Source organism: Xenopus laevis, chromosome 4S, assembly GCF_017654675.1.
Source record: "Xenopus laevis strain J_2021 chromosome 4S, Xenopus_laevis_v10.1, whole genome shotgun sequence".
NCBI classification, from domain to species: domain Eukaryota; kingdom Metazoa; phylum Chordata; class Amphibia; order Anura; family Pipidae; genus Xenopus; species Xenopus laevis.
The window spans coordinates 27,612,123-27,626,356 of NC_054378.1; the positions used below are offsets into that span (position 1 = coordinate 27,612,123).

A 14,234-nucleotide genomic window follows, 5' to 3' on the forward strand; every position below is an offset into this window, starting at 1 on the left:
CTGGCTTGTTTATTATATGCTAAGATTTCTCTAGTTAACTTTTTCCATATTGTATTTGCCTTGTGAACCACATTTGTATATGGTGAAACATCAAATTTTCCATGACTTGATTTTATGTTTTCCCACATTTTGCACTTTTTTACCATAATACATTTGCCTGATTTACATTGTCCTGGATTTTACAATCATTTTTTTTCTGGTCCCCTGAAAAAAAGTAAAATCGGGTTTTCTGTAGTTATAAATCAAATCAACTCGACTATTTTTTTTTCCCTCTAGAATACATTTTGCTGCTAGCGAAACATCTTTAAGAGGAAACCAATACAGCAAGTCCAGTTGATTTTACCTATTACTATAGATATGCATGATATAACTGGATAAATAAGAACCTTCACAGCCCAAAAAAAGGGGTTCTGTTGATTTAATTAAATTCCCCCCCCAGACTTTCCAAGGACTTACTTTAAAAGTGCCTTGTTTTTTGTTTGTTTGTCACTGAGCTTGTTGACCATGTAGAGGCATAACAGACATTTTGCAGTTATTCTTGCCACTTAATCCTTATCTATCATCTTTGGTAGTTAATTTAACCATGAAATAACCTAAAGTATGGATTGTTTTCAAAGAACTCTCAACTGCAAAGAAAGCTGGAATAATGTAGTAACAGATAAGAGGTAAAATAAACCACGCTTTGAATAGCAGATTCAAAAGTACTTCCTTCAATATCAGTCATTGAGTCTGCTATTCAGTGACAAATAACTAGTTGGCAGGTTTAGTTGGACAAAGGTTAAGAGTGTTTGTTTTAAATTTTTCAGTGTATTGTTTAAAAAACAAAAAAAACATGGTATGATTATGTAGCACTCTGGATTGCTTATTTGCTATTTAAACCTTGTTTTCGTTACCTTTAAAAACTGCAGATGGCAGTTTGGGAGCTTCCCCATCTTCCCATTTGCTCTTTCTTCTTTGATGTGGTCAGGTGGGAACTGGTAAGTGGTGAGATGTGGAGGAAGCCAGACTGCTAAGTGAGTCTGCTTTCCCCTGAGACTGTTTGCTTAGAATATGTATTACTGTAATTATTTCAGTATTCCCATAGAGTTTCACCTGCTGCTTATAGATGCTAGCATTAACCCGCTTAGGGATAAGCCCATCCTTTCTGTTGATCCGAAGAGATCTTCATTGCTCAAAGTTACCCTTTACAATGTTATGATCATTTGATATTAACATAGATGAGCTTATACATGGTTTGGGGTGATACCTGTGTTCAGGGGCAATCCTGGACCATCCGCCGCCTGAGGTAGCTTGCTGCCACACACTGCTTTCACACTCTACTGCCCCACACACTCTCCTTTATGCGTTGGAAGGGATCAAGGGGGTCCACAATGTCGGCGGAGGGGTCCAGGAGACTAGCGTAGAGTGCAATTGTGGAGGTTTGAAGACCGGAAATTCAACTCTTAACATTACAGGAGTGGCATTTTGCCCCTGGTAACTAGTGGGGTGCTAATGTCTGAGGCGAGTTTCTCAACTTGCCTCATTGGTGCAGTGCCCCTACTTGTGTGGAAATCCAGTAGACCTAGATCTCTTTGCTAGAAAGATACTGGGATTTAATACTCAGTGCCTCCACCTAGTGGGCACTGAGGAGCATACCTCAGGGGGATTCCACTAGAAAATCACACAGCTGCAGTAAACCAAGATTAAATTTATATAAAGGAATAAGGAAGCCAGATCTGGCTGCTGCAGCAGGGGCTCCTTTATTAACCCTCTTTGTAACCCCAGATGCATTTGGCTCCAAAGCAAGGCACTCCCCTGTGTCATCCTTCCATAGATGCACTGGGGCTCCCAGCCAATGGGATTGGTCTCCAGCCTGTAACTGGGCTGGATGATGACAGACTGGAAAACAGAATTTTAATTTTTTTTTTTTTTTTTTACAGTTTGTGTTAAGCTTTACATCTGTTGCTTTATACTGTGCATCTAAAATATATTGTTATTGATCTGATCAGCATTAGACTGCTATCTGCAGACTGGGAACAGATATACACATGCTGGGGGTTGAGGGGGCAGGGTTTTTACCTGCTACTTCAGAGTTCAGCCTGTTAATCAGTCCTATGACCTCTTTCTGTGAGAGAATGAAGAGACACTCCTACCCCTAATTTCAGCTTAGAGTCATACTCTGAATTGAAAAGTTCTATCTGCAGGAGGTAAAACGTTTTCAAGACATTTATTTTCCCGCATCATTACATGTTTTGAGGATGAATTAATGTTGTATAAAATGTCTCTTTAACTCTTTTGCTGGCAGCTGATTTGGTACTTTTATTGCCAGACCATTTTTGAACATTCTTTCCACTTTAAGGGCCTTTCCTGGGGCGGTCTTTTAGTTTACCCAGGAAAACAATATATTGTTTTCTTTCAGGACAACCTGAGCTTTTGAAATATGCTGAATTTTGATGTAATCCCACTTCTGTAAAAATATATAGGCTACTAAGTGTCTAATAAAATGAAAACAATTGCTTCACATAGTACAATCACATATCAGAAACATAGCACCGCTCCGGGGGGGGGGGCAACAACACAGGGGAAGGATTTTAGCGCCAAAGGGGTTGAATTCTCCTTTAAGGCAGCGGTTTTTATGACATTTCTGAAAATCGCCTAAAAATATTGCAATTGGCTGCATTTATCACAAACAATTTCTTACATACAATTGTAAAACACCCTGAACATTGATGCCAAGGCTCTACTGAAAAGTTTGATGCCCAATATGCATAGATATACCAAAGCAGCTGACATGTGCGGACCCCAAAAAAATAGTGCATATGAATTTTCTCGGCTGCTGATTTGCCTTCTGTGAATAAAGGCCCTCAACTGCGTATTATATGCCACAAGACCGCCTAAAAGTGCAAAGACCCCCCAAAACCATATATTTCTGTAAAGTACACATTCTGACGAATACAAAATAGGCAACTACACCAAACTACGAACACTGCAAAGCTACGCTTAAAGGGATACTGATACCAGAAATTAAACCTTTTTTTACATCTATCATAATACTGTCTTTGCGTGCTAGCTATGGTTTTGCCATAAAAGTATCTACATATGCTTTTATATTACCCATCTAAATCCCATGTTCCTCTGTGAGGGTGCTGCTTTATTTGAGCTTCAGCAGTTTGTTAGCTTTAGAAACTGACATGTTGAGAAGGGACAGTCAGGTTGGCAGTCAGGTACATCAATATTCTCAATAATAATTGTTCACATTCTGACTAATCAACAATGGGTAAATACATATTTCTACACCAAACTATCAAAGTGCAAAGCTATGCTAAATACATGTAATGAACAATTATGCAGGGATAAATAAAATCACAATCAATAAAACAATAAAAATTGTGCAAATCAGTCAAATAACTAAATAATTGATCTGATGTAATTAGCTTTAAAAATACCTGATCCAATAGTTCTGCTGCTAAATAAACGGTTTTTATTTAAAAAAGATAAAATAAACAATGGTAAAAATGAGTAATAAAAAAAAAAAAAAGTAAAATATAAAAAACTGTATGTGTATGCATTTGTGTACAAGCTGTGTGACAGTGTGGTGTATGTGTGCAAAAAAACTCCTCCCAAAAAAGCCCAAAAAGACCTATATTCAGAAAAATGTAATCTTTAGAAAATAAAGTGCATAAAAGTGTGTAAAATGGATCTCTGGAAGCATGGCTTGGTGTGATGTAGCAGAGAAGGAGATCCAGGAAGTGAGTGGGTGGAGCTTAGGCAGGAGTAGGCAGCAGACCCAGATCACACTGGGTCTGCTGCTTGGAGGTCGGCCCTGCGACAATCTCATAGCAGGGCTGACATGACGGCACCCCTTGCTCATTGCCCAGGGGCTGTCAGTCCTCCTAACACTCTGCGGAGGTGGCAAAAGCCACTGATGCTGAGGGAACTGCTCATACTGCTAAGCACGTATGTAATACATGCTTGACGGCTAGAGCTTTTGCTTGCCAGCACGTATAGGATACATGCTTGGCAGACAAAGCGTTTGCAAGCAAAACTGTTTGCTAGGGTTTAATTAATTAATTGCTACTACAGTCCCAGAAAAGGTGCAAACTGTCTGTATATAGTAGAAATTCTGTCTCTCACATGTCTTAAAGAAACAGAAACACCAAATGATGAAAGTGTGTTAAAGTAATGAAATGTACTGTTGCACTGCACTGGTAAAACTGGTGTTTGCTTCAGAAACACTACTATAGTTCATATAAACAAGCTGCTGAATAGCAATGGCGGAAATTAAAAAAAATGGCACAGGATAAATAATGGTTAACAGATAACATTATGTTCTACAGCAAGGTTGTCCAACTGGTGGCGGCGGCCTGTGACCCTTGTGTGGCCCCCACATAAGTCTCCCTGCTGTGTCTGCTTACCATGAGTAAGCTTTTAAAGGTATACCAGACTGAAACTGCCCCCATTGTTCACCTGTTCACACTCATACAAACTGCTGAAGGGGCACCAGCACTGTGTCACTGTATGTAGTACATCTTAGAGTGGTCCTGAAGGGTTTCCCTGTCTCCTGCTCTGTTCTGCCTTTTCTATGCTCCCTGTGTGTGCCATACTTTGCCTGCCTTATGGTCCCTGTGTGTGCCATACGCTGCTTGTCCTATGCTCCCTGGGTGTGCCATACTCTGCCTTGCTTATGCTCCCTGTGTGTGCCCTATGCTCTGCCTGCCGTATGCTCTCTGTATGTGCCTTACCCTGCTTGCCCTATGCTCCCTGTGTGAGTCGTAGTTTGCCTGTCCTACTCTGTCTGTGTGTGCCATACTCTGTCTGCTCCATGCTACCTGTGTATGCCATACTCTGCCTGTCCTATGCTCCCTGTGTGTGCCATACTCTGCCTGTGTGAATCAAACTGCGACGTTTGGGGCTATACCAGTCCTTTATCAAGGGCTTGATAAAGGGCTGGTATAGACCGAAACTGTGCAGTTTGAGTCACTTTTCAGAATGCTGCTGGAGTTATTATTCTATTGTGATATTTACCTGTGCAGAGAGGCACACAGCTGTGCACCCGATGCTTCAACAAGCGGAGTAGGGTAAGTGTGGCACTTCTATTGACTTTAATACTCTGCCTGTGTGTGGCATACTCTCGCTTCCCTATGCTCCCTGTGTGTGCCAAATTCTGCCTGTGGAACATAAGCCTGATATTTGTTCTGATAGTTTGTTAGCAATTGAAAATTACTGTTAGGGACCCCTAAGGTGTCATCATGTGCTGGGCAGGTTGCTGTGTTCCACAGGGCAGGAAGAGGGATATTGATTTAAGGGTATGTCTTAATATGACTTACATTTTTCACATGAGTGATGAGTGATATCCCTGCAGTGAGCACCAATCATTTGGTCTTTTGGTGTGCTGCCACCATTAATGTGGACGTGTTCTTGTGGTAACGTGGGTGTGGTTTAAAAACAGGGAGTGGTCAACACTGGCTTCCATTATCGGCCCTCCACCACGTAGGCCAGAAAAATTCCGGCCCTCGATACCACCGTTGGACAGCACTGTTCTAAAGAGCTTATCTGCTATATAATATACAAAAAGGGAGGTTGTGGGAGCACTCCAAAAGGCTAAGTTAAAAATATATTTAAGTACAATGAAAGTGCTACTGATTTGGACATTTAATCATTCCCTGGTCCCGTCTCAAAAGTAATTCAGTATATATGCAAGTGCATGTGTTTACAAAAACAAAGGATTTTAGTTACAAAGTTATGATCATTAAGTTGATAAGCCACCATTCCACGGCAAAGTAAACCCCATACAGTGGTCCCTAACTTGTTTACCTCCTGTCATAGTATAAAAAGGCTTGTACATCTGCATAGTAGCATTACTTGTACTTGGTTTCAGTCTGTGAGCCTTTTCTCATTTGAATGGCTGCCCCCATTGCTACACAGCAACTTATTTATATACACAGTAGTAGTGTTACTGAAGCAAACACAGCAGTTTTACAAGTGCAGGGCAACACTGCATTATATTTGTATTACTTTTAAACAATTTCATTTTTTGATGTTACTGTTCCTTTAATACAATGTGCATCACTTGTCCACTGGATTGCCACTTACAAGCCATCAGTTTGGTTGCAGCACCATAGTACCTAAAGTGGAGAATCTGAACACTATTTTCTATATTGTATTAAAAAAACGACTACATTGCAAAACAGGAGGCTGACACTCAATGGATTCCACACAGAAAGTACAGATTTAAATATTTATTGATTAAAAAGCATGCTAGTTTTTTTTCTATTTAAATCTACACTCTATTCTGCATGGGATCTATTGAGTGCCAGCCTCTTGCTTTGGAAAATGGTTGCCTTATCACTTCCCTAAGTTAAACATTGGGCACCAGAAAGCTTCTCAGATGATGAAGAACCCATACCCAGATTAGTAAATGGGAGGGCTCCCACCTAGCTGGCATGATGGTGGAACTTGCTGAAGGGCTGCAGGATCCCATGTGGAGCTCCTTGTGTTCCAGGATTAGTGTAGGGTGGCGGGGGGGGGGGTCTTATGAGCAATGGTGCCACTTTACTCATTGAAAAGGGACAGGTGTGCCATTCAATGGAATGTAAAACCACTGGGGTGTCCCAGTTTAGTGTTGACCTTCTACCCCAGGTCATTGTGCCGTGGCTCAGGGTATTGCACTGTACCATCAGTCTTTCTGGGTGTCCATAGCACCAGTCCATACCACTCCACCCAGGGTAAGAAAAGATGTCTGGGTAGAGGGAAAAGTGATAGCACCATACTCTGCAGTAAGGGAGGTGGCCAATAATTTGTACCCTCCCAGTGATTTCATGTTCCTTTCTCATTTAATCTGTCTGCATATTCAAGGTGAGTTTTTCCACAGCATTTTATATTTCTCTGGAGAATGTGCTCATGAAAAATACATAAACGTGTATCATAATGCAATATATGAAAGTACTAAGCACTTTTGTATGTAAAGCATTCAAGTGGCTGATTGCATTGAATTTAATTTGTTGTCATTCAAAAAAGTCCCTTTAGCACAATGGGCCATAGGAATCCCTTAGTGCACTATCCAACTTTTAAAGTGAAAGAGCAGGTTTTCAGTGGTATAAGAAGTAGTTTTATCACAGGTGTAAAGCAAGCAACAAAAACCAGATGCTGTTAGTTTAAAAACAAACTAATACTTAACTGTCCTGTTTTACAGGTGTTTCTGGTGCCCCCCACCACTGGTCATCTAAACCGAAACCATTGCTCAGCTGAGGAGAAAATAACCTATGCAGGCTGCACCTGATCATCTACTATGTGTAACTTAGTCCCAAATGGAGCAAAGCAGGAGAATTGTGACAGTTTGAGTAATATCCCCTCATTCCCTTATGCATTTTTTTTCTTTTTGGATACTGCCTTTTGTGAAATCTTTTACTGTTAGAGGCACACATTTGTTGTTCCACTGACAAGATGAGAATTAAATATTGTATTATAGAATGGTTGCGCCTTCGTTTAGGTATTTTTTTTTTTGTGTTTTATAATTTTCTTTTCTCAAAAGACAATACAGATTATGTTTTACAATATCTTGGTGTGTGATCATTTATGTTCATTTTTGTGAATAACTGGAATATTTGTACATTTTGGTTATAAAATTAAATTGTTACACTTGATAATGAATGACTTTTGGAGGCACATTTATCAAGTGTCTAAATTTCGATTTCATGCAAGTTTTTTTTTTTTTTTTTTTTTAAACTCTCATAAATTCGAAATTCGACCAATCGAAATTTATTAATAAAATCTAATTTTCTCAGCTCGGATGAATTGAATCGACCTGAAAACTCTAATCAAATTCTATTTGAATTAAAAAAACCTGATTCAAATTTAAAAAACTTGATTCCAGTTCTTTTCTTTGAAAAAAATTGGCAGGAAGGCTGCAAATATCACCAAATTGGAACTCTCCCATTGACTTATACAGCAATTCCTCTGGCTTAAGAGGGTGATGAATTTGAGTTCTTAAAGGGCCAGAGTATGATAAATATTGAGTTTCGATAATTCAAATGAGAGTTCTGAAAAAAAATAAAAATAAATAAATCAAAATTAGAATTTTCACTTCGACCCTTAATAAATCTGCCCCATGATGTATATTTTATGACTACAGCACAAGTATTTTTGTATTGCTGCTAGGCTAATGAAACATGCAGGATAAATACAGGCCAAGAATTAGCCCCTTACCTGGCACCAGTCTTCTACTGTGACTGCTTCTGGTGCCACTGTATTGGGCTGTGGTCCGGAGCTTGGAGTGGATTTCAGTGCTGAAATACATACTTGCTTGTTTCGCCACTGAAATCCACACTCTGTGCCTGTACCCAGGCCTATGTTTAATCACAGCCCCCCATGGCATGAAATGTCATGCTTTGTTGCCGTACACCTCTTAAAAAAAAAAAAATGTTCTTACATGTTCGCAATCTCTCTGAAACCATAAGACCTTAATCAGAACCAGCCATGCAAATTAAGTTGTCAGGTTTATGCTCATCTTAACAGTATATAAGTACACTGTGAGACAAAATAAAATTTTAGAGCATTCTAAAATCAACTTTATACAATGCCATTCAGTGCAATTCAGGAGCAGTATTCAAACAAAGACTATGCAAAGAAGCAATCCAATAGAAATTACATTGATCAGTATAATACTGCAATAAATTATAAAACCATATATCCTATATATCTTGTGCAATAGAAGCATAAAGTTGTGTGCAGAATAAATAGCAGTGAGTTTTAGTGAAAAAAAGCTTAAAATCCTTAGCTTTTATTTCCACACAAGCAAATGCATTTTGAACACTGCACATTCTATTCCAAATGAAAACCTAAGAAAAATGTATTTAATTAGTATTATTCATTTACAGAAAGTGAATAAAAGTGAATAGGATGTTATAAAAAGAATAGCAGTCTGAGTTTGTAAGGAAGAATGCAAACATTCACTGTATAAACTGAAAAAATATTTTAAGATTTTGCTCTCCTTTGAATCACTGAACTAATATTTCGTTTTGTAAACACTTTCTGAGAACTGTTACTAAGAATTGCAGCACATCTGTGTTGCATGGCGTTGACCAACTTCTGGCACCTGTTACTTTCCACAATTATTCTGCATTTCTTGGTCTTGCCTCAGAAACAGCATTTTTTTTTTTTTTTTTTTTTTTAAACTTCTCTTTATTTTTCACGGTACATCTCCATACAAAATAAAGGCATATATCGTACATTACAATCTTATTGTCACATCACATAATGTCTTAAGATATAGCATTATCACATGTACAATCAATACCTGAGAATACAGTACAACTAGCGTCTGAAAGCAAAGTGACAACTAAAAGAAATGGTCAAGGTAGGTCAAACAGACCAATAAGATTAACTAGGTCAATTAGAGCAACTAGGTCACTAGGTATGTCCGCCTATTACATATTATGGTTAAATCAACTCAAATTTACCCAACCCTCCAGAGTCATGAGGTAGCCCGTGGGGCCGGGTGTCGGAAAGACTGCCAGACAGACCATATTTTATCGAACTTCGAGTAATTGTGTTCGTTCTTGGCTGCCATCAACTCCATATTAGCTCTGTAGTCGACTGCCATCAAAACTTGTTGGAAATCTAGCAGACCAGCAGTTTTCCAGTTCTTAGCAATCAAAAGTGTTGTCGCATTAAAAATATGAAACAAAAATTTCTTCTGGAATTTAGTGATCGCATCTGGCAGGTTCAACAATAAGGCAGCATCCAGTGTGTGTGGGACCCCAAATTGTAGATCAGCATTTATCAGGGTGAAAACGTCGTTCCATAGGTCAAATACCAGGACAGGACAGGACCACCACAAGTGCACTAATGTCCCATGATGCTCACAACCCCTCCAGCACAAAGGGGAATACATCTCCGATATTTTGTTTAATTTTACTGGCGTAAGGTGCCACCTATAAAGCAGTTTTTTATAAGCTTCAATATGGTTAGTGCACCTAGTAGCACCAACGAGGGTTAGCTGAATTTCCTGCCATCGTTCAGGTGAAAGTTCTACATTGAGTTCTTGTTCCATTTAATGATGTGGGGATGCTTATGGTCTGGTGGTAGAGTAAGTATAAACTTGTAGCAATCCGAAAGAACTCCTTTAGCCTGACCCCCAATTTTACACAGATATTCAACCCTGGACCTCTGACGTAAGGTTTTATATGATGGTGAGGCCCTGCTCAGAAAATGCGTGAGTCTGAGATATTTGTAATAGACCTTCTGACACAGTTGGTATTTGTTATGAAGTTCTGTAAATTGTCGGTAGATATTTATCAAGTACAAATCAGAAATCGTCTGTATGCCTTTTTGCACCCAGGCTTGCAAATCTAGATCCTGCACCAAAAATTTCACATTCAGCAAAGGCATGTTCGGTGAAGGGAATTTCCCCATATTCCTGTTAGTGTGTAGGGAATCCCACTGAAGAATGATAAATTTGGTGGAAGGCAATAAACTTAAGTTCCTAGGTCTGTGCTTAACTGGCAACCATAACAAGTGGGAAATGGTTAAATTAGAAAGGGTACCATTCTCAATGTCAAGCCATCTTTACAACCAGGCGGACTATGCATTCTCACTGCAGTCTCTAAGAGGGAAGCCCTGTAGTATTGCAGCAGGTTGGGTAAACCCACACCACCATTGCTCGAGGGTTGTTGCAAAACTTTGGCTGAGATACGGGGTCTCCTGCGCCCCCATACAAACAAATTCAATTGCGCCTGTAATGATGATAGGAACTTCCGAGGAAGTTGTATTTGAATGGTTCTGAAATAATACAGTATTCTGGGTAAAACATTCATTTTAGTAGCTATAATCCTACCCAACCAAGATGTATAGAGGGTTTTCCATCTCTGATAATCAGCCAGCAATGTTTGCTGTAAAGGGACATAATTCAACTTGAAAAAGTGGTCAGGATCCTTGGGAAGTTTTATACCCAAATACGTAAGAGAGTTAGGATTCCATTCAAAGAGAAAGTTACCATGCAGGCATGCTAATTGCCGGTCGGGATGTTAATTGCTAGCGCCTGTGTTTTGCTCGAGTTAATTTTATACCAAGATGCTTTGTAGAAGGCATCTAATTCCTTCAGTAAGTTAGGGATAGCTATGTGTGAGTTTGACAGCGACAAAATTATGTCGTCAGCAAAAAGGCTTATCACTTGAGGGCCTATATTTGTGGGGATGCCGGATATGTCCTGATTCAACCTAATTTTGCATGCCAAGGGTTCCACAAGAAGTGCAAAAATCAATGGGGAGATGGGGCACCCCTGCCTAGTGCCATTGCTGATGGGGAAGGCGTCAGACAGGATCCCAGATGCGCAAACTCTAGCAGTAGGGGGGTGTATAACATTGAAATTGCTTTAAGGAATGTAGGTCCTAAGTTGAACTTGCACAATGCGGTGTCCATATAACCCCAATGAATCCTGTCAAACGCCTTCTCCGCATCCAAAGACAGTAAGACTGATGGTATATTATTTTGCTTGATAATGTACAATAGATTGTTTAGTTTCCTGGTATTGTCCGCTGCTTGGCATCCCTGTATGAAACCCACCTGATCAGTGCTAATGAGGGAGGGTAATATGTTGTTACGTCGCAATGCTAGTATCTTGGAATAGAGTTTTAAGTCGGAGTTGAGCAGCGAAATAGGCCTATAATTTTGGCAGAAATCCAGCGACTTGCCAGGTTTAGGTATCGTTGAAATGTTTGCCTGTAAGAATTCAGGGTTAATTTGTCCTGTATCAATTATATTCCTGAAAAGCGTCACTAAATGAGGGGCAAGTAGATCTTTGTATGACCTATAATAAGCGTTTGTGAAGCCATCCGGCCCTGGTGCCTTTCCCATTTTTAGGATCTTAATTGCTTGGAAAACTTCGGAGATGGAAATTGGGGCATTGAGCTCCTCCTTTTGTTCTAGCGTGGGCTGCGGCAAATTACAAGAGTTTAAGTAGCCTTCTATATAATCCTGTGATGGTTTTACTACTGCTGAATTTGTGGATAAGTTATAGAGGGAGGTATAATACTGTGCAAAGTGGTCAGCTATGCCTTTGGGGTCAGTGATTTTAACATTATGGTCCATTATATGGCCTATTCTGGACTTGGCTTGTTTGACTTTAAGTTGGGTAGCTAGGAGTCTAGTCTCTTTGTTACTGTTGGTATAATAAAATTGCTTAAGTAATTTCAATCTATATTCAGTTTTATACATTAGTAGACTACTGAGTTAGAAACAGCATTTTTAATGTTACCCTACAAGTTTTCAATTGGATTAAGGTCAGGAATTGTGCTGGCCACTCCATAATGTCAATCTTGTTGGTCTGGAACCAAGATGTTGTTTCCTGATTTGTTTGGGGTCGTTGTCCGCTTTGATATAAAGCAACATGGCCTCTTCAAGTATTCTGATGTACTGAAACTGATCCATAATCCCTGGTATGCAATAATTAGGCCCAACATGAAACAGAAACAAAGACCAGCTTGAGTTTTTGTTTAAAATGTAAATATAAAAATTTAGCCGCAGCAACAGATATTAAATATGCATTGGGCATTAAAGGGCGTGTAAAGGCAAAAATATAAAATCCCATTTTTACTTTCTTTAATGAAAAAGAAATCTATCTCCAATATACTTTAAATAAAAGATATCTACAGTTTTTATCATAAACCTGACTGTATGCAGTGCAATTCCCCCTTCTTTTACTGCTGTTGATAGGAATTGTCAGATGGTCCCCAACTGCTGTGCAGGTAAACGATCATACTTTCAAATGGCAGGGGGAGCCCCCCCACCTTACTTCCCAGAACTCGAGCAGCATTGTTGGATTCCCTGTAGAGATTTGTATCCAGAGACGTAGTGCAGTCTCTATATTATGATTATTAATCAGTCTTGCTGTATTGGCTTCTATGGCAGATATTATTTGACTTGTGCTGTTTTGATAATTTATGACGATCCCTAAGCTTAACCTCCCAACTGAAGCCCAGACCACACTGAGCATGTGCGAGTCTTGATATTGCAGAAATGTCTAACAAAGTTACAAGATGACAGCCCCCTGCGCCAACTTTGAAAGCATAAATCATTTGTCTTATTAGGCTGCTGGTGCAGTAAGTTCATGTTTATATTTAGTTTACATAATACAGCATTTCTAACATTATTCTATTTTAGACTTTAGTTGCCCTTTAAATGGGTGGGTCACCTTTGATTAAATTTTATCATGTTATACAATGCCCATTTCTAAGCAACTTTATAATGGCCCATCATTAATTCAAAAACTATAAAAAAATAAATATTTGCACTTATCTTCTGACTTTCCAACTTTCAAATGGGGATCACTGGCCCCATCTAAAAAAACAAATGTGATGTAAGGCTACAAATTATTACTTTTGCTCATCTTTCTATTCAGGCCTCTCCTAATCATATTCAAGTCTTTTTCAAATCAATGCATAGTTGCTTGGGTAAATTTGACCCTAATAACTAGATTGCTCAATAAGAAGCTAAATAACTAAAAAGCCAATAATAAAATAATGAAATAAAAAATAAAATAATGAAAACAAATTGCAAAATGTTTCAGAATATCACTCTAGATCATACTAAAACTTAACTCAAAGATGAACAACCCCTTTAAGCATGAGGAATAGCATTCTGGTTGACTGGTGCAAATTCCGTGATACTGTTTTAAAGGCAACAATAGAAAAGAAAATATGATGGAGCATACACAATATTGCATACCTTTCAGAAACCACATATATTGAAAGTGTATTGAATTGAAGAGTCGCCCCAATAATCTCTCCTGCTGTTCTTGCAATCGTTTGTTTCTTTTCAAATTCTTTTTGAGTATTACAGTAAACAGATTAACAGAATTTCAGAATATTGTACTTCTCCCTCTGCATAAATGCCTTTGTAGATTTCGAAGTGTCTTTAGGGTCATTGTCTTGTTGGAATATCCAACCCCTGCGTAACTTCAACTTTGTGACTTATGCTTGAACATTATCCTGAAGAATTTGTTGCTATTGGGTTGAATTTATCCGACCTTAGACTTTTAACAAGGGCTCCAGTCCCTGAACTAGCCACACAGCCCCACAGCATGATGGAACCTCCACCTAATTTGACAGTAGGTAGCAGGTGTTTTTCTTGGAATGTGGTCTTCTTCTTCCGCCATGCAAAGCGCTTTTTGTTATGACCAAATAACTCCATTTTTGTCCAAAGCACTTTGTTCCAAAATGATTGTGGCTTGTTTAAATGAGCTTTTGCATACGTCACCC

The 14,234-nt window shown here is 39.0% G+C and overlaps 1 protein-coding gene across 5 annotated transcripts in view; it reads left to right on the forward strand.

Annotated features, from left to right (window-relative positions):
- The window catches only part of XB5885308.S (provisional ortholog of nuclear receptor coactivator 5 S homeolog), a 63,354-nt gene extending 55,819 nt beyond the window's left edge, over positions 1 to 7,535 (forward strand). For 4 of the 5 annotated variants that reach the window (XM_041591431.1, XM_041591432.1, XM_041591433.1 and 1 more), the window contains one exon: positions 7,172 to 7,535. In XM_041591431.1, coding sequence (XP_041447365.1) covers positions 7,172 to 7,227 — 56 coding nt within the window. In that variant the 3' untranslated portion in view covers positions 7,228 to 7,535. 5 annotated transcript variants of the gene reach the window in all.
- The last annotated feature ends 6,699 nt before the right edge of the window (positions 7,536 to 14,234 follow it).